Source organism: Penicillium maclennaniae, assembly GCF_028827695.1.
Source record: "Penicillium maclennaniae strain IBT 15551 chromosome Unknown utg000007l:1.0-4884863.0:1.0-4888362.0, whole genome shotgun sequence".
Lineage (NCBI taxonomy): Eukaryota > Fungi > Ascomycota > Eurotiomycetes > Eurotiales > Aspergillaceae > Penicillium > Penicillium maclennaniae.
The window spans coordinates 4,295,103-4,314,003 of NW_026623219.1; the positions used below are offsets into that span (position 1 = coordinate 4,295,103).

The window sequence follows — 18,901 nt, forward strand, 5'->3', positions numbered from 1 at the left end:
TCATTTCTGTGCATGGATACATGAGTTTAAATTTCTTTGCCAGAGACGCTCAAATACGTCTAATAGATGTCTTTTTCGGATATCAGATTTGTTCAGTGGATATTATACAAGACCATAGTAAGAATGCATTTTGAGCTTTGATTAACAATCTTTTGCCGGAAATATTGGGGGTCTCAGGGTACTTTGCAATTCATCCAGTAACTGCCAAGGTGATATGTATAGAAGCCAAGGCGGATGCAATTGGATCCATATGGCGAGTGGAGATTTGGAGACTGTAACCGAATGATTGTGAATATGCTGCCGTGACTGAACATGCCAGTTCTATTCAACAATATAGAGTATGTCTGGAAAGGGAACAAATAGAGGTCTACAAAAGCTCTAGAGAGTTGTCTGGGATGATCACGAAGAGAGAGCTGAAGAATCCAGCTTTTAACTTCTTGAAAGGGCTACCGGTACCGTGTATTCCTGGACATGCCATTATGATCCATCTGAGGCACGTAGGTCCCGGTATCCATGAGCACTTGAGTTCAGGCTATTTTGATGCGCGTATCTCGGGCATGACCTAATGTTCAAGGCTTCGAGCTATTTTCTCAAAAATGTGAGAACCGAAAGACACAGCGCATCTACCCCAATCTTCATAGTTGGTTGTATAACGGGAGCAAAAAGAGCAGAGTGATTTCCAGGGATTTCTTCGCCCGAGCTTTGCGCCCTATCCCAAAGCTCTGGATCAATGCACCCAGTGAGCCAGAACACGCTTGGGATATTCTGGCAGGTAGCCAATGTAGAGAAGTCTTCACTGACATTCGTCCGGGGCGTATTGGCATCAAAGCTTTCAAAGTGGCTTTCGAATGATGCGGCCACTTGATATGCCAACTCGTCATGATTGATGGTGGGCGGGAATCGTCTTGTTGGTGTGAACACCGGCGGCTTGGGTGAGCCACTCGCGGCACACTCGGCTTCAACAATGCGCTTGATAGCCGCGATGAGCTTCTCTCGAGTCTCCAATTTAGCGCTCCGGAAATCCACTCCAAGCTCAGCCCTGTCCGCGATAATATTCTCTGTCTGCCCCGCTTGAAGACTGCCTACGGTCAAGACAGCAAGATCACTGGGGTCAATCTCTCTGCTCACGATGCTCTGAAGCCGAACAACAATGTGCGCAGCCAAGAGAACAGGGTCCACGGTCTGGTGCGGCTGTGATCCGTGACCGCCACGTCCGAATACAGTGATTTTCATACTATCGGCGGCAGCCATGATCGTACCGGGACGGGATCCAATGGTCCCGGCACGCATTCGCATGACATGCTGGCCAAAGACGTAATCTGGAACGGGGACCTTGGAGTAAAGATCATCGTCAACCATCGCTTGTGCTCCTCCACCCCGTTCTTCATCGGGCTGGAACAGCACGATCAAAGTCCCGCTCCACGCATCTCGCAGTCGCACGAGAGTATCAGCCGCGGCTAGGAGACATGTCATGTGCATATCGTGTCCGCAGGCATGCATGACCGGCTTCTCAATGCCGTCGGCATCACGCATAGTCACGGAGCTCGCATAGGGCAGTCCCGTAAGCTCCTTGACGGGAAGTGCATCCATGTCGGCCCGTAGAAGAACAGTCTTTCCGGGGCCATTCTGGTAAACTCCCGCTAGTCCATAGCCTCCGATATTGGTTTGGATGTGAAAAACTCCCAACTGGGCCAGATGAGCAGCCACCCGTTCCGATGTAGACTTCTCTTGACACGATAGTTCAGGATACAAATGGAAGTATTTGTAGAGATCTTCGTAGAAAGCCCAGTCTGGAGTCACCGTTCCTAGCAGGAGTGATAAGCTTGCTTGGGCCATTTTGGTGAACTCTGGGGGTTTTGTGTTATGAAAGTGAAGAGGGGAAGCTGCCTACACTCGGACATTTGAGTCGGGACTTTTGGCTTCCTCCAGGATCCACTGCTGACAAGCCGCACCCGCTCTACCCCAATACATATGGATCAGAGGCTACATGGGGTCACTTAGGAGGATTGATCGGCGTGAGCTTTGGTGGCTGGTTTGACTAGTTCAATTCACGAGGCATGTAGGGTCATCGCCGTTGTTGATATGTTCTCTATTAATCAATATGCTCGCACAGGTTCCGCAGGTTTGAGTTGACGAGGCATCGTAACTATGCAAAGGCCGTGCTCACGCTAGATAGCGAGTCAGTAGGCAGACGATGAGGGGAAGAATAAAAAGCTGAATGAAGTGACGGGGGTCCCTCGTCTAGCGATGGAGAACACAATACTAACGAGAACTATTGTTCCTGAGACTCCTACATCTGGGAAGCTTTGTTTATGCTTGAGAAGAAAGCGAATCTCTACCCAATTATCTTCTAAGGCCTTGAATTTACTCCAGGTCCTGAGTAAAATTTCTGCTATTATTGGAGTTACTGGAGCGCTGCTTTCTTTATGCGATCATTTGTATTATTTGTAACAAGGGCGTGGCAATGCAATTGACTTGATACAGTTCGGGATAGTGAATATATAAGTCGTGTGGCTACTGTTCAAAGGTCATCGCTAACAGTAAATCTATTTCGTCGGAATTCACGATGGGGTCATCAAAGCTGGAAGTACTATCTTTTTCCATCTTGAGTATGCTACTGTGGATCAACACAGCATCTGCATTGATCGAAGATGCCTATCCTCCATCTCGCATCTTTCCTTGGTTACTCAATTCGCGAACACCGAACAGCCCCCTCCTCAAGGCAGACAGTAATGGAGTTTGCTACAGTTATGCTGTCCAGGCAACGGATACTTGCCAAAGTATTGCCCATACCTATGATATTACTGTGTCTGACATTAAGTCCTGGAACAGCCAGACATATGGCTGGAAGGGCTGCAATCACATGCAACAGGGCGATCTTATATGTCTTAGTACAGGATCTCCTCCAATGCCAGTAGCACTTCCAAGCGCTACCTGTGGTCCTCAGGTACCTGGAACAGCACGACCAAGCAACTACGCTGATCTGGCTTTCTTGACTCCCTGTCCATCGGATGATTGTGTGAGTCGTGTAATTTGACCGTTTCCCTTGCATCTTATCTTATGATACTTCAGTGCCTTTCAGCCGGTACATGCTCGACTAGCTCGGATGTCTGCTCTTCGAGCGATTGCATCTCAAATTGTAGATCAAAAGTGACAACCCAAACCACAATGAAGAAAGCCACCAAAACTTCAACCAAAGACAGTGCGAAAACCAAGACCACAGCCGAAGATGAAACCACTACTACGAAAGCAGAACACACAATGACCAAAGCGGAGCCTGCTTCAGTCACAAAGGCTTCCACAACTATAGCCTCAGACGAGCCCAACAAATGGACTCTCACAGCCTACACCGGCAATAAATGCGGCGGTGACTACGATCTCATTGAATTACACGGCGCAGAAACCTCGAAATGCTTCAATATCAGAGAGCTCGGCACTCAGGTTGAAGGAACCGGCGCTTCTTGCAGGTATTTCACCAACGGCGGCTTCAGCCAGGCTAGCTGTGTCTCCAGCCCAACCGACATGGTCTTTTGGTCGTTCATCGTGACAGGCGGCACTTGCACTATTCATAACGAGAAGGACTGTGAAAATTCGAAGGGTATCAATTTTGAACTTCAGACGACCAATGGTTGCAAGAAGGAAGATGTGTACCACCCGAATTGGGGCGTTGTTTGGGCCTCTTTGAAATGCTCTACGAGCTGAAAACATGAACTCATTTTCATGAGACTACATCCCCACATCGAGCTTGGTGAAGTACTACGTTGAAAATTGGTAGATTCATATCTTAGGCAAATCAGAGATTTTTGTGCCGCTGATTAGGGTGTACGCTAAATAGGAGAGGGCATAAAAAGAGTTAAAGAATTGATCATAATAATACATTACTAGCTAAGTATATACTGAGGCTCTATAGATCTCTACCTAGAAATTAAGCTTACTCACTGTTATAATTATAAGTTAGATACCTCTAATAATTATCGTACTTGAAGGCTGCCCACTTCCGCGATAATAAAACATACATCCATAGCGATCGAGAAAGTTTTGCCCATATTTCACTAGAATACCTAGAGCTAAGAGTCGTGGAGAAATATAGCGGGAGCTCCGAGGAAAGATTCTCAATGCATTCAAGAGGTTTTCAACCTTATTAGAGTGACCTAGAGAAGAGCGAAAGAGCGCAATTCATAGCACCTTACGGACAAAAATAGTAGAAGCCATCTTAAACTTCGCTCAAGCGTTCCACCGTTTCAAAGCTAAATACTACAAAGATAATGTAATGACAATAATAGCTTCCAGGCCACGATAGGCCTCAGCGAGGCATTGAGTTCACTTAGGAAGTAGTTCACGGCACATATAAGCATAGAGAGCTATATAGTCGCGGCAGCCTGCATATCACTTTTGTGAGGGTTCAGGGGAATTGAAGTCATCCATTCATCCATCCGAGTCAGAGGTATTCTCGAGGGTATATTGACCCCCTCGACCCCCAGCAAGTTTAGAGGACCAGAGTGAGCACTCTTTTCATCTTATTTTTTGCATCTCCCTTTTTGATTCCGTTGTTCTGATTGGCTAGTATATCCTTACTATCTCATAGCCCGCACAGGCCGTTCTTGTTATCGTGTGAGCGCCTTGTCCTTCATCCGAAAGAATACCTCGTTCCCAAACATCATAACATTTCTCGTGGGAGCTATCGTCCCATTCAAAGACTAGTGTACCCGGCGGGGCCCCAAAAAAAAGAGAGACAACGAGTCTTTCTCTGGGGACTTACCTTCATGCCCGGCGTATCGTGCAATCACAATCACTTTGTTCATGGCTCGTGATACGGGAGGCTGGACTTTGACGACATCGTCATCAATGACATATCCGAATCTCAAGTGAACCCTAGATACTATGTTCCCTTTCTTCCTTTCGTTTGGTTGCTCGAAGTACTAGAGTAGACATTGCAGACATTTGGCGCGACGTCATCTAGATCATGATCATGCGCACTGAAGAGTAAGTCCAGACATTTCCAGTGGAGTTAGTTCAGTTTTTCAGAATTAGGTAGTATGTCCATCAATGGCAGTGATTTGCATGTCTATACGAAATTGTATATATCTCCGCGCATCTAGAATGACCGATTTACTGCAAGCGGTTGAGGCTTTTCAGATGCGGTAAGTATATTTCCGACAGTACCATGGTCCCAAATAGCATGGAACAACTTCGCACCATGGCTCAATATATACTTACCCTCTCCATCATACCTCCTCTAAAATAGTGATCTAATAGTCTATGGATTCTGTCATCGGGCCAGCTGACGGTAATAGGACATGTTGTAATAGGCTGTGCTCGAGCGAAAGCTAGCATGAACAAATATGCGTAGAAACCGGGCCTATATTTGCCCAGAGCTTATGTTCATTTGCCACTTGCGAGGTGAGGTCACGGAATCTCCCAGGCGATGGAGGCCGTAATATTTAAAGGCTCTCCCGACCCGTCCATGTTGTACGTGAAGCTGACTATCCTCTACCTGCATAGGAAACATTGACGCTCAGTAATCAAAGAAATTCTGTCCATAACATATGAACAAGAATGACTACTTCCATCCCCGCCAGCATCGTCTCCGACTCGGAGTTGATGAAGAACCAAAAGTATGCCAGTGTCATGGACCCTGCTCGCCAGTTTGATGTGATGCAAAATCAAGATGGGACTTCTCTTTTTTTCTCTATCGGCGCCGATGAGGTTCTGTACGCAACTCAAGAGACCTCGGCATCTCAAACTGGCTGGATCAAATATGATATCTCCAGCGGCCTTGCCGGCAGGTTTGGGGAAAAGACAATTGCAGCCAAGCAGTTCGCTGTGACTCAGAGCCCAAAGTCCACAAGCAGTGTGGACTTGGCCCTTGTCACTCACGTCAATGGCAATGATTCTCTGTTCCTGGCTCTGGACGTTCCCACTACTCCGGGAACGTTGGCAAATATGCCTTTCTGGGTGTATGCCTCATTCGACGCCCAAGGCAGAGCACCACCGCTTCCATTTACTATAGCCGACGTATATCTGATGAATATCCCTGGGACGGGAGTACTATGTTTTGCCGATGTGATAAGAAACCCGGCCGATAATACCCAGGTAGTAGATCGATATTATATTGATGTCAACTCATCCCCGACGTGGACCTTCCACCCCCTACCGGACGATATCAGTGCCGGTTCTGTGGTCAGTTGCTTAGGCAAGCGACCTGAGGATCCGGTCGGTGGCATCTACACCTTCGGATTTATCGGGTCCAAGCAGGATCTAATCTACACGCCCGTAGCGACCAAGGAGAACCCTTTCCCCGAAAGCATTCATTTGGCGCTTCCACCCTTTACAACGACTATTGCTTCCATGTTAGACTCTTCCGGGAATACCTTTCTGTTTGTTGCATGGCCCTTAGTCGCTGCAATCTATGTGTTCACCCCAGACCAGCAGTACAACGGCGCTTGTGCGCAAGCAGCAGCCGATACACAGTTTTTGCGCAACACTGGCATCTTATACGGCACACAGACTCTCACTGCGACAAATGTCAGCGGTCGCACAGTACTCTTCGGGTGTTAACTTCTCGTCAGAGCTATGGAGTCTATCGTGCCCGTCTGGGTCCGAGACGAACCCAGATGCATGGTCCAACCCCGTGCCGCTCTGCTACGATGTCTTCCAATTCGCACATTACCTCAATGCTTACCAGGGAGCTGCGAATAGCGTCTTGTTCGCTCAAACCTACGAGAGCCAGTTGATGCAACTGACACAAGACCCGATTACCTCAATCTGGGCCGAACGCAGCGTGCTCCTACCTGCAGATAACGTCGACTCGGTGATTGAGTTCTGCAGTTACACTAGTCACATCAAGGTTGTGGATGCCAACGGTATGGGAGTCCCTACATATCCGGTTTCCCTGAGCTCCTCCAGTCCCATTTCCGTAAATGTCAACGACATCTACTTGATCCTCCGACCCGATGAGACGATTCAAATCTTCACAAACTCGTCAGGTACTATCACTATCATTGAAGAGACACAGACTCTGTCAGGCACAACGATCAATGTCACGGTCAACGTGAACGGTCAAAATATAGTTGAGATAATCGACCCACTTGAGAACGCCTGCCAGCGACTGTCCACCCTCACTTCGGCGAAGGTATTAGTGCGGCGACTGTGACTGACTCCAATGGAGTGAGCAAGCCCCTTGTGCCCATATCCTCGGTGAGACTAGACCAGTTGGATTTTGCAGCAAACGAGTTCAAAACCTTACTGGACATCAAACCGCAGCTACTTGTGAATGGTACCGCGAAAGCCAAGCCGGCATTGATGGCTGATGGACCCGCAAAAGGCGGTCCCTCTAGCCGAGGCATCGGCAGCTGGTTCAAGCTTCTGTGGGGTGACATGGTGCGATGGTTTAAAAAAGCGTGGAATACTGTCAAGACGGCCTACTCTCAGATCATTGATGGGGTCTGGCACTTTATCGTCGAGGTTGGCGATGATATTTATTCCGCGGTGATTGACAGCGTGGCGGCCGTTATTGGGGCAGCAGAGTACGTATTCAAGCAGATTGCAGTTGCCTACGACGACATCGTCAAATATCTGGGCTTCCTTTTCAATTGGGACGACATCAAGCGCACCCACTTCGTCGTTAAAAACATTCTCAAGTTATCTGCTCAGCAGGTGAGCAACTCAATTACTGAGATTGAAGATGGAATCAAGAGTTCGTTCGCCACGATCGAAGAGAAGGTTGACCAATGGAGTGGTCTCCCGGATCCTGGCCAGACCATTGGCCAGCAGGAAGCATCGCAGTCAAGTGTGCCTTCTAGAAACAGTCCACAGGCAAATTGGGCGCTGCACCATGCCACAAGCAATCTACGGAGTGCACAGTCAGAGCATGACCTTAATGTACCTGTTACGAAGCAGCTAGAAGCTGCCTTCACAGACCTGTTCAAGATGATGACCACGGAGGAGGGAGATATCATCGCCATGGTAAAGAGCCTCGTGGATGTTGTCAAGGACTTTGCATCCCTTAGCGCAAAACAGCTATTTGAGAAGATCGCCGCAATTATTACCGACTTTGTTCTGAATACGGTGGAGAATTGCGTGTTGACCCTACTGGATTTAGTGAAGCTGTTCACTGATGCGTTTCTTGCCGCTCTCGACGCACCTTTGGATATCCCCATTCTGTCCCCCATTTACAAGAATATTACCGGGGACCAGCTCAGCTATCTGGACCTCGTCTGTTTCATTGGTGCAATCCCAGCAACAGTCATCTACAAGGCAATCACCAATAACGTTCCCTTCCCGGCAAACGATCTCACCAACCAGTTGATCACGGCGCCCGACTATACTGCACTTCGCAACATCTTTGATACATCCCAGCCTACTCAAGAGCAGCAAATCGCGTATGCGAAATATATGGCCATCGCAGGTAAAGGGAAGTTACCGGCGGTCGACAAGGGCGAGGTGTTCGACATCTGCACCGTAGTGTCTGACGGCATGGCGCTCTTCTGCAGCATTTTCGTTTGGGAATGCTCGGTTACGAAGACAATGGCCGGAGAGATCCCATCGAAAACATTACGAGGCATCAGTATGGTATCTTACCTGGGGTATGTCATGCCAGATCTGATAGGTGGGCTTCAAACCAGCCGGACGTGGTACAACGGTCTGAATTGGGGTATAACCGGGATTAGCATCGGAAAGGTCGCGGTAGACAATATCGCCACAAATGAAGTCTATCAAGGGATCGTTGGGCCGCTCGTGGAGTGCGCAATCAATGTGGCCTGGGTTGTGCCCGCTGTGGGCGACTTCATTGAGAACAATCGAACCACGAGCTCTAAAGAAGCCTTCGCAGCCAACATCTTGTTTGATGTTGGCGGCATGCTCGCCCCGGGCGCCTCCAAGGATATTTGCGGTCCAGAGGTTGTGCCAGCTGTTTTGGTCGCCCAGCTGGCTTTGACCTTGGGATACGCGGCTTGTTGCTTAGTGTCGGGCAACGCGGTGCTTAATGGGGATTAGTCTTTTCAATGAAATTGGATGTAATGTTATCTTGCACCTTCTGACTCTGTGCCTACACGATCTTTGTCAGTCGAACAACGTTCTCCTAACGGGGCTCTAGCAGATTGGTATTCGAATCCTTAACGCCCAAAGAATCCGTTCCTAAAGATTGCACTGTCTGTATACTTCGCTTATTCGACCTTCGGCCCAAAATTATTCACAGTAGTTCTATAGGTACGGGGGGAGGTCGACCCAGTAGCGTATAGAAATTAATTCAGAAGTCTAATCATTCGTAGATATATCAAACGATACACCCTCTATAGTCAGTTTAGAAATAGGACCTCCAATAGTCTCGATGGCATTCTCGTGCTAAGAAAAAGTGAACAATATACGATTCCAGCCCTTCTTAATTCCAGTTCCGCGTCTAGTATCTACTTGATTAGCCCTACTGAGGCAGAATAAGGCCTAATGTCAACTAGTATATTGAGATTGTGGCCCTCTCCTATCATACTATAATAAAGCTAGGAGAGCGATGTAGAGGGGTGAACTCTGCCAAGTAAGTTAGTAACCTAAACTTAGGACCTAACGCAGCTAGCTTAACCTTAGTCCCTATAATGGATGACTAGAGGCTAATATTATAGTCCTCAGGTATATCGATCTTCGGAATGTATACTAGGTACTTGTCTCCGATTACCTTTTTATAGTAGGATTAATACGCAATATTAACCTTTGACTTACGAACGAATATGCTACTATAATCTTATCAAAATATGGTATATAACCCATCGATAGCGGCGGCATCCCCGGAGATAGTAACATTTAGTGGGCTTTTTTCGTAGGCAATGCTCCGCACTCTACTCGGAATAGCCTGAAGGAGTGGTTATTACAGTTTTGGTTGATACTAATTGAGATTTGATGCCTCATCAAGTTCTGTATAAATAGCTGATTTGCGACTTCCGGCTGAAGATGTTAAATGTTCGGTTTCAGGGATGCATGAACAAGCGCGACGCGACTTCAGCACAGTAGCTTCGTTGGTGTCCCAAGGAAAGCAATCAATGCGGGGCTCCAGCCCGACTGCAGAGCCGAACCCCATTAAGTCATTAAGTCATTCCTGGTTGGGAAGACTACACCTAATCTTCGAACTCACCAGAATTTGACACTTCTGGCCCCTTATTGCTTGTTTCACATACCAGCAAGAGTTCGCTCCATCATAGGTCTAGCATTGAGTCTTAGGGAGCCATTCTCCCCTTACACCGCCAACATGTCCACCGACCCCCAGTTCGACGAATTCCACAAACAACTATTCGAAGAAGGCCTCAAAACCCGCCGCTCTGTGGTCGGAGAAGCATATGTTGAGAGAGCCCTCGAGAACGGCTCGACTGAGTTCTCTCGACCAATGCAAGAGCTTATCACGGAATGGGCTTGGGGAAATGTATGGGGCCGACCGGGCCTAGCGAAGCGCGATCGCAGTCTGCTCAATATCGGTATGCTGATGGCCTTGAACCGCGGTCCTGAGCTGGCGGTTCATATTCGCGGGGCTCGGAACAATGGGCTTAGTGAGCTTGAGATTCGGGAAGCTATCATTCATGCTACGGTTTATTGCGGGGCTCCGGCTGGGGTGGATGCAATGAAGATTGCCGAGAGAGTGCTGAATGAGATGGCCGAGAACAGGGAGATGGAGCGTGAATTGGGAGGTAGAGCTGTATTGGATTGAGAAATGTCTCTCGCTCGCATGAGATAAATTTTGTTCATCTCAAAACATGAATAGGAATGGTTTTCCGTGACGATTGTTTGAAGCCTGGCAGATGTATACTTTCTAGATTGGGTATCAACGAGATGATCGCCATTGGCTATGATGTTCCGAAACAATACATAATTTGCAGACCACACAAAGCCTGTGCCGCCAAAGCTATCAGGGGCCTTTCAATTCATAGTCTTCAATAGACAAGGCCGCTTGCAATGATCGCGATCGTATCCTGACGTAAAGCGGTAACTGGGGCAACGTGGACAGCCCACGATCGCTATCACATCTGGTGGAGCTGAACCCGGTTACCTCTCCCTTGCCCTTGCGCTTCTTCGGTCCGAACTACATTCGTTTCTGCACTACACACTGCGCGCTACACACTTGCAAGGTCTCATTTGGTATGTCGGATCTTACGGCCTCCTTCCCGGCGCAGCGCAACTCACCCTGACATCGGAATGCAGGCACATCCCCCCGATCAGCGATCACCCCGCCGCAAATAACAAGGGAGATTCCCAAGAATAGACGATGGCTTCCTTCATCACCACAATGTCGGTTCCCTCTACCTCTGCCTCCTTTCACATGTCGACTTCCTACGAGACCTCGTCTCAGTCCCCGTCGCGATCCCCTCATACCCCTTCCCTAAGTCTGAGCCCGTCGGGCATCTACCAGACCACCCGCACTTCTCATATCCCTCTTCTTGAACCTCCATCCTATCTCTCCTCAGCAGTGCGCGCGCTCAAGCAAGGTTCATTTGGACTGACCCCTCCCAGCAATGCGCGGACGCGAGCCCCATTTAAGCCCCGCTCTGCGGCCAAGGGCACCAGTAGTTACCAACTCAGACAATTTGCCGAGGCCACTTTGGGAAGTGGCAGTCTGCGCAAGGCTGTCAAGCTTCCCGAGGGCGAAGATCTGAACGAATGGCTTGCAGTGAACAGTATGACTCCACCTCATAGGCAGACGAACGAAGCTAATATTGTTCCGGCCTTTGCTAGTTGTCGACTTTTACAACCAGATCAACCTCCTCTATGGATCCATTACTGAGTTCTGCTCGCCGCAGACATGTCCCGAAATGAAGGCGACCGATGAGTATGGCGCATCGCGAGAAGACAGGACGTTTTGAATCCCCACTTACGATGATCTAGATTTGAATACCTCTGGCAAGACTCGGAGAACTTTAAGCGTCCGACCAAGATGTCCGCACCAGAATATATCGAGCATTTGATGAGTTGGGTACAGGGTAACATTGATAATGAGCAGATGTTTCCCAGCCGAATCGGTATGTGTCCCCGATGAGTATCCTGGATCCCCAAGCTCATTCGTCTTTGTATCTGCAGGTGTTCCATTCCCCAAGACCTTCCCCAGTCTCATTCGCCAAGTCTTCAAGCGCTTATACCGTGTTTACGCACATGTTTACTGCCACCACTACCCGGTAGTCGTGCACCTCGGTCTTGAGCCTCACCTCAACACTAGTTTTAAACACTATGTCCTGTTTATCGATGAGCATAAGCTCGCGAGTGGGAAAGACTACTGGGGGCCTCTAGGTGATCTGGTGGACAGTATGTTGCGCAGTGACTGAGAGGATCGCATGGAAGAAATCCTGATATTCTTTGCATGGGAAAGATGCCTGTGATCTCGGAAACTGGACTTTCTAGCGGATGAAGAAACAGAAGACATCGTTCCCAATGGCGTTCGGGCGTGAAGATTACATTATTGCCATTGACACATGTATTATGGGCTTTATCGGCGTTCAGGTCGTGTCGGGTCCCAGGAGGAGAATGGACAATGGGGATTTGCTGCTGTTATTAAACATAGCTATTGCAAAACAATTGACGCGACATATGCCGTTCCGATGTTTACCGTGACCGGAAAGCTGAAAGCGCAAGCCTTGTGAGCTGCACTCAGGTGCTGGATGTCTGAAATAGTTTCACGACCAACTAGAATGATAATTCATCAACCCGAGTCGGACAAAGGCTTTCTTAAGTACAAAATAAGGACAAGTCTCTCTCGTGGAATCTGGAGCTGACCTAAATAGGAAATCGGGGAGATTAGGTCAGCAGCACACGTGACTCGGGAAGAAGTCGGACCTCGAACTCAACCTGCACTCAGAGACGCAAGCACTCCGACCGTCGCTAGCATCTCCCTCCATCTCAACTCCCACGGTCTCCTTCCCTCTCTCGAGGATATTATCCTGCTCAATTCCACGATGATGTCCGCTCGCGTCGCCCGCACCGGCCTCCGTGCCGCCCAGCAGTTCTCCGTCGCCCGCCCGGCCTTCAACGGTCTGCGCACCCTATGCCACCCCCGGCCCAGGAAGTCCGCCCCCCGGTCGCCCTTTTCGGCGTTGACGGTACCTACGCCACTGCTCTGGTATGCACTCGACCCTTTGCAAGATACAGCTTCCGCCCTGTCGAATTTTTTCCCGACTCCGTGTCGCCCCGACCCCTCCCGCTGCCCCCCTCTGCATCAAATCTGGAGCTCGGTTGTCGCAGGGACAAACACGCGCCAAATAGCACCGATTCTAACTTTTCCTCTCTATAGTACCAAGCCTCCACCAAGTCCTCTGCTCTCGACCAGACCGCCAAGGCCATCGCCAGCCTCGGCGAGACCCTGAAGGCCGACCCCAAGCTGAACACCATCCTCGGCGCTCCTACCCTGACCGTCTCCGACAAGAAGCAGATCATTGAGGAGCTCCAGAAGGTCGCTGGTGCCGACAAGGCCGACATCCTCAAGAACTTCCTTCTCACTCTTGCTGAGAACAACCGTCTCGGCTCCCTCGAGGGTGTCTGCGAGAAGTTCGCTACCCTGATGAGCGCTCACCGCGGTGAGATCGAGCTGAACATCACCTCCGCCCAGGTCCGTCGCTCACATTGATTCTTCAAATCTGAAAGGAATGATGTAACTAATTCAACACGAATACAGGAGCTCGACACCAAGACCATCAACCGCCTCGAGAAGGCCGTTGCCAGTCTGAGTACAGCCAGGGCAAGAAGCTCAAGGTTGTCACCAAGGTAAGGCTTTTACCATCACTCGTTTCAGATTGAATACTCAGCTTACATGCCCAGGTCAACCCCGACCTTGTCGGTGGTCTCGTTGTCGAGATCGGTGACCGCACCGTCGACCTCAGCGTCTCCTCCAAGATCGCCAAGATGAACAAGGCTCTTACTGATGCTTTGTAAATGTAAAATAGAGTTGTGGGGGATGGTTCATCTTGCATTCCGTCCCGCATGATCGTTAGCGTCTGGTGAAAGTGGAATGAGGGGATCTCTTGGATCCCTCTTTTCTTCCATTTGTTTTCAATATCTGTGACTTGCACAATACACATCTTTCTTATCACTGGTTTTGGACGTAACTATGAATTTTCGTAAAGCTGTATACATAATCTTGAAGCCTGGCTCATTTGCTGGATCAATGTGTGGAAGCAAAGCAACTGGCATCGAAGGCCAGGGTGCTTTCTGACTGTGCCCCAGTGCCTCTTCTCCCATGCCAAGCTCAACATGTCTGAGACACGTTGAGATGTTATTCGAATCGCTGGTTAAACAACTTCAAGAGTAGAGTACGCGTTTATTTGTTTTTTTTTTTTGTAGGGGTACAAGTGTGCACGTATGCAGCCAGAGAAACTTCGCGGAGAGCCTTGAGCGCTGCCGAAATGGGCAATCGACACAGATTATATACCTGATCTAACAGACGCGGCAAGCGTTGCGCATGCAAGGATCACATCCACGGGTGGGATAAGGGGATACCTAAATTAAGTACACAAAAGAATGGGCTATACCGCAAGCACCGAAATTCTATCACGCATCCTTAGATTGCGTACCCCTCGTTTCTTCCGGAACCTGCTCCCGCACAGTTTCACCATAGACTGTGAGTGGAATGGAAATCTCAAAGGACTCGCAGCCCAAATGTTCCATCGCAGACATTACTTTGCCGCGATCATCAGAAGACAAGGTTTCCAAGAGCTGTGTCCCGGATGGACTGGGACCTTGTTCATTATGCATGGTTGGTGTGACGAACTCGAACCGCAGGTCCCAGTCTAGAGTGACGCCGCTTGTGAGGATGGTAGGCGTTGCGGTGATAGGGATTGCAGGGCTGAAGACCACTCTTGTGGCGTATAGGGTGTTCTCGAAAAGAGATGCATGGATACGCCGTGTCGTTCGGTGAATGCTTGCATTTGATCGGACCGCGAGGGTGGGTGTTACCTTCTCCGATGTTTCCAGGGATGCTCGGACAGCATAGCATGGGATTGAGGCATTGCCGAAATCTACAGTAGCAATGATTGTCTCTCCAAGTCGGTGAACAGGGCGGTTCAAAACGACCACGGCAATGCGTTGCCCATCCCGAGCGATCTCGAATCGGTTGGGACTGCGCCGCGAGTTCGGAGCTTGGTTGCTGCGGAGGATTGCAAAGTCGATGATGTCCTTACAAGACATTGAATGGGGAAGTTCCTCAAAGCTTGGTTTCCTCGACAGAAGTGCACCTGGAGGAAACAGAGTATTGGATCGCGCGCGCTGCTCTAAAATCTCATCCACATATGATAAGAAATCCCCAGCGGTGTTCCATTGGGTGCTAATACTCTGTGGCTTGCGAGTGACAGGAGCATTGGCTCCAACTTTTTGTACCTTGGCTTCATCGCGGAGAATCACATAGGGAGACATTAGATCATGGCCAAGAACGTCTCCTTTCTCTGAGAACTGTTAGATCTGGGAGGTCAAAGATCGGGTGACAAAACGCTTACCATTAACACCGCTGAATACACGGAATGGAATATTGATGCGGTTAACACGTTGCGATTCATTGGGGCCGCTCGGCCGCTGAGTGCCAATGACTAGATTGTAAGAAATCTTGATAGCTTTGCCTTTATGGCTCGCCGGAAGTCCTCGAGGAAGAGAGAAGGAGAAAGAGTACGACTGCTCTTCCCCTGGCGACAGCCGTAGGTCGACGAAGAGAAGTGATTGCGGAGTGGACAGCAATGGAATTGATCGCGATGAAGCGACTCCACGCATTTCTCGCAGACCATCGAGCTCATTGTTAGAGAGGAAACCATTGATTGACTCCTCGATGGCGTTCCATTTGAACGAGCCCCAAAAGCCACCGCCTTTTCGGGCTCGATCGCCGCTAGAAGAGCTCGGCCGTCCGGGGAGCCCGCCTGTACCTGATTGCCCACCAACGACTCCTTTCCTTTTGACTTCGTCAAAGACCGACTGGTCGACGAGAGAACCGTCGACTGTAAATGATGCGCTTATTTGCGCATACCCATCAGCAGCGCCTGGCCATCGGTGGGTCTGACAGACGGGGCGGCCACACTCGAATAGTGCCGTGCGTGTCGAGCAGCCGGTGGAGGGGGGGCGCGAACGCCATGAGCTGAATATGTCGTGTACTCGGATGCTAATGTCTCACTGGAATCATTGCTGACTGAGTAGAACTCGCCGCTACTCCGATTGCTTCCATTCACGCTTGTAGCTGATATAATTCGCGTGAGTTGCTGGTGCGAAGGTGCACCCAAGGTCGAAGCATCCTTCGTTGATGTCTTTGTCTTGCTGGGTGTGATCCTATCGGTCGATTTGGGAGAAGGAGAGAGACGTGGGTGGTAATTTGGCTCGGTTGTTGGAGGGGCCGCTGGAAACTTAAAATCGAAAGAGGGTGGCTGACGCCTTCGAGAAGGGGTGCGTGATTGCTCGCCCGGACCAGCAGGACTGGTTGCCCGAGAACTTTGAGGGCTAGATCGTCCCAGGTGGGAGGTATCGACTGTCAAATTGCTGGGGGCCGACTCGTTTGGGGACTCTGCGAGTGTAGGACCAGGTACATGGGGTCTCGCTTTTGCATAACCACTGTGAGCCCGAGGAAATGAAGGTTGATGAGCAGTCGTATCACCTTTTCTATAAGAATCGTCATAGCTGTGGTTCCTCCTGGGGGAAATTTGTAGACTTGCTGATCGTCCATGACCCCTGGCCGGCTGGCCTCTATGACCGTGCGTTGACGGTGATTTATCAGTCTGACCTTCACTATCAATTGAGAGAATTGACACGGATCTTTTATGGCTATGACCTGGCTGCCAAGTTCGAGGTGTGGAGGGGCCACTGGGGGGGCGGGAAGCTCTGCGAGGCGACGAGCGGGGAGCTCAGCGAAGAGGCAGTTCGGTGGAAGGGTTTTCTTTGAGAACTGATTGAGTGTGATCGCCGGCTCGAGAAAAGGCTCTGAGGTGATTTCATCGAGAAGAAAGAATCCGAAGGGGTGCCGGTGTGGTTCGCGACTCGAGACGCCTTGCGCTGGTTTTGACTAAACTCAGCTCCATTGCCGGCTTCAGGCGTAGTATCTGCAACATTTTTGAAGGTGATAGTGCATTCAACATTCTCTCCCGCGAATATCGTCTGGTCTTTCCATTTCACGAAGACCTGGATGTTCGACGGCATGGTGGCGCGGTGTCAGCATGTGGGCTGCTGTACTCGACGTGCTGGACTCGGTGTTCTTAGGTGCCGGAGTTTTGGCGACCACCAAGATCAGATTCTACTGATTGTCAGAGAGGCAGCATCATGCTGTCAGATAGAAGGCAAGGCACGAGATGGTACGTCCATGGGACGTGTCGGCCGAGGCGGAGTTAGAGTCGGAGTTGCAGGGAGCTTGGGTGACGCCGCCTCCACAATTGCATTAGCGGGACCCCTTTGTTCTACGTAATGTGCAGAGTATCTACCCGGTTTGATTGAGACATAATTGAATGAGTATTCTTTCAATTCATGGTTCATGGCAAATTTGCCTGAATACTCTAATGCCCTCAAATCGGAGAATTGGAAGAACCCTATTGATTCTTTGTCCACCAGGTGAATACACTTTTTGATGTAGGAAAAAAGCCCTGATTTCAAAAATAGAATTATAAATCCATTGGACACATGCGCAATGCAAAAGTATATGCAAGAAAAGATCGCTATGATGCAAGAGTGGACTCCGAGATGATGTACAAAAGGGATGGCCCCCTATTTCTTGTCGTCATCACTGTACAACAGCCTGCTCGCATCGCCCACAGGCCGGGACGCCTTGGTGGATGGTCGGAGACCCAACTCGCTCATCTGACTCCAGATTCTTTCGTGTCGCTTCTCCCATCGCTTGCGCCGACTCTCCACCTCCTCCCCAGACGGTCTCCACTTGCTCTTCAGGATGCGACGAATGGCCTCCGGGGAAGTTTTGAATTCTTCTGCCAAAACAGAAGTTGTGAATCGATCGGGTGCAGTAGCATGCAGGTGACGGATGCCATCGAGTGCATCAGGAGAAAGTTTCTTGGGCGGGTTCCAGCCGGCAGGGAATTTCGAGCCCAGCGCCTCCTTTTGAATTTGCCAATGCTCGGTCTTCTTCTTGACGATGGGAAACTTCTTCGACTTGTCAGACTTTGAGTCCTTGCCAATACTCTTGCTTTCTTTCGTCCTTTCCTTGCCGTCGCGCTTGGTCTTTGGTTGGCTCTTCGCGATTGAAGGTGTAGGTTTTGGCGAAGCACTTGAGCCAACGTCTCCTGACTTCTGGTTTGGGGAGGACTCAGTTGGCCGAGGCGATGACTGTTCCTGCCCGAGCTGGCAAACTCGCGGTGTTGAGCTGAATCGTCGTGGTTGTTGGACGGTTCGTTGAGGGCAAGTAAGTCGGTGCGCAGAAGTAGCGTGCAGACCGCGGGGGAACTCAGAGCGGAAGACACTGCGCAAAAGCCCCGGGAGAGCCATGTTGGCAGATGCAATACATTGTGTTGCCATTGTAGGTGATGTGAGTGAAGATCTAGGAGCAAGTGTCGCGACGAAAAAGATGGGCCGGTGGCGATAAGATTGCTGCCCGATAAGTAAGGCACAAAGCTAAGCCCAACTTGAGAGAAGTCCGTTTGATGATGACCACGATCTATATGCTGCGAGGAGCAATGGAAGATCTCTTACGCCTCTCCACCCCATGTTCCCTATCTCCATGTCTGATCTACTCAACCCTCTTGACCCTGACTTGTCCTTTCTCCATCTGTATGTTTCAATCTCACATCACAAATCCGGATTCAAATTTCAACACGAGTGCTTCAAGTGCATGGAAACGTAAATGATACCACCAGATCCGATATGATTCACAACTGCAATGAGGGGCCTTTTGACATAGATGATTTCTAGATGGTTTGACAATTTCAACAATTCCTGCAATTTGCCATTGATACGGACTCCGCTTGCGATTATA

General features: G+C 49.6%; 7 protein-coding genes across 7 annotated transcripts; 4 read left to right on the forward strand and 3 right to left on the reverse strand.

Moving 5' to 3' along the window:
* Nucleotides 1–582: 582 nt before the first annotated feature.
* Nucleotides 583–1,836, reverse strand: N7477_008810 (M20 family metallopeptidase; the record flags this gene model as incomplete). Its single annotated transcript, XM_056970473.1, has 1 exon — nt 583–1,836. One exon carries the CDS (start codon nt 1,834–1,836, stop codon nt 583–585), a length of 1,254 nt encoding a protein of 417 aa, XP_056820505.1.
* A 730-nt stretch (nt 1,837–2,566) lies between these two features.
* Nucleotides 2,567–3,702, forward strand: N7477_008811 (LysM peptidoglycan-binding domain-containing protein; the record flags this gene model as incomplete). The annotated part of the gene is made up of 2 exons (XM_056970474.1): nt 2,567–3,019; nt 3,073–3,702. 2 exons carry the CDS (start codon nt 2,567–2,569, stop codon nt 3,700–3,702), a joined length of 1,083 nt encoding a protein of 360 aa, XP_056820506.1.
* Nucleotides 3,703–5,425: 1,723 nt separating this feature from the next.
* N7477_008812 (uncharacterized protein) lies at nt 5,426–8,994 on the forward strand (the record flags this gene model as incomplete). Its single annotated transcript, XM_056970475.1, has 4 exons — nt 5,426–5,469; nt 5,580–6,532; nt 6,570–7,110; nt 7,173–8,994. 4 exons carry the CDS (start codon nt 5,426–5,428, stop codon nt 8,992–8,994), a joined length of 3,360 nt encoding a protein of 1,119 aa, XP_056820507.1.
* A 1,240-nt stretch (nt 8,995–10,234) lies between these two features.
* On the forward strand, nt 10,235–10,687 carry N7477_008813 (CMD-domain-containing protein; the record flags this gene model as incomplete). Its single annotated transcript, XM_056970476.1, has 1 exon — nt 10,235–10,687. The coding sequence occupies one exon, from the start codon at nt 10,235–10,237 to the stop codon at nt 10,685–10,687; it is 453 nt and encodes a 150-aa protein (XP_056820508.1).
* A 576-nt stretch (nt 10,688–11,263) lies between these two features.
* N7477_008814 (uncharacterized protein) lies at nt 11,264–13,893 on the forward strand (the record flags this gene model as incomplete). The annotated part of the gene is made up of 10 exons (XM_056970477.1): nt 11,264–11,651; nt 11,710–11,803; nt 11,860–11,993; nt 12,052–12,273; nt 12,469–12,604; nt 12,824–13,064; nt 13,256–13,570; nt 13,637–13,675; nt 13,699–13,725; nt 13,780–13,893. The coding sequence occupies 10 exons, from the start codon at nt 11,264–11,266 to the stop codon at nt 13,891–13,893; spliced, it is 1,710 nt and encodes a 569-aa protein (XP_056820509.1).
* A 615-nt stretch (nt 13,894–14,508) lies between these two features.
* N7477_008815 (putative intracellular protein transport protein (Sat1)) lies at nt 14,509–17,124 on the reverse strand (the record flags this gene model as incomplete). The annotated part of the gene is made up of 4 exons (XM_056970478.1): nt 14,509–15,398; nt 15,450–15,938; nt 15,968–16,542; nt 16,760–17,124. 4 exons carry the CDS (start codon nt 17,122–17,124, stop codon nt 14,509–14,511), a joined length of 2,319 nt encoding a protein of 772 aa, XP_056820510.1.
* Nucleotides 17,125–17,682: 558 nt separating this feature from the next.
* Nucleotides 17,683–18,444, reverse strand: rrg9 (mitochondrial ribosome assembly protein RRG9; the record flags this gene model as incomplete). Its single annotated transcript, XM_056970479.1, has 1 exon — nt 17,683–18,444. One exon carries the CDS (start codon nt 18,442–18,444, stop codon nt 17,683–17,685), a length of 762 nt encoding a protein of 253 aa, XP_056820511.1.
* Nucleotides 18,445–18,901: the final 457 nt, after the last annotated feature.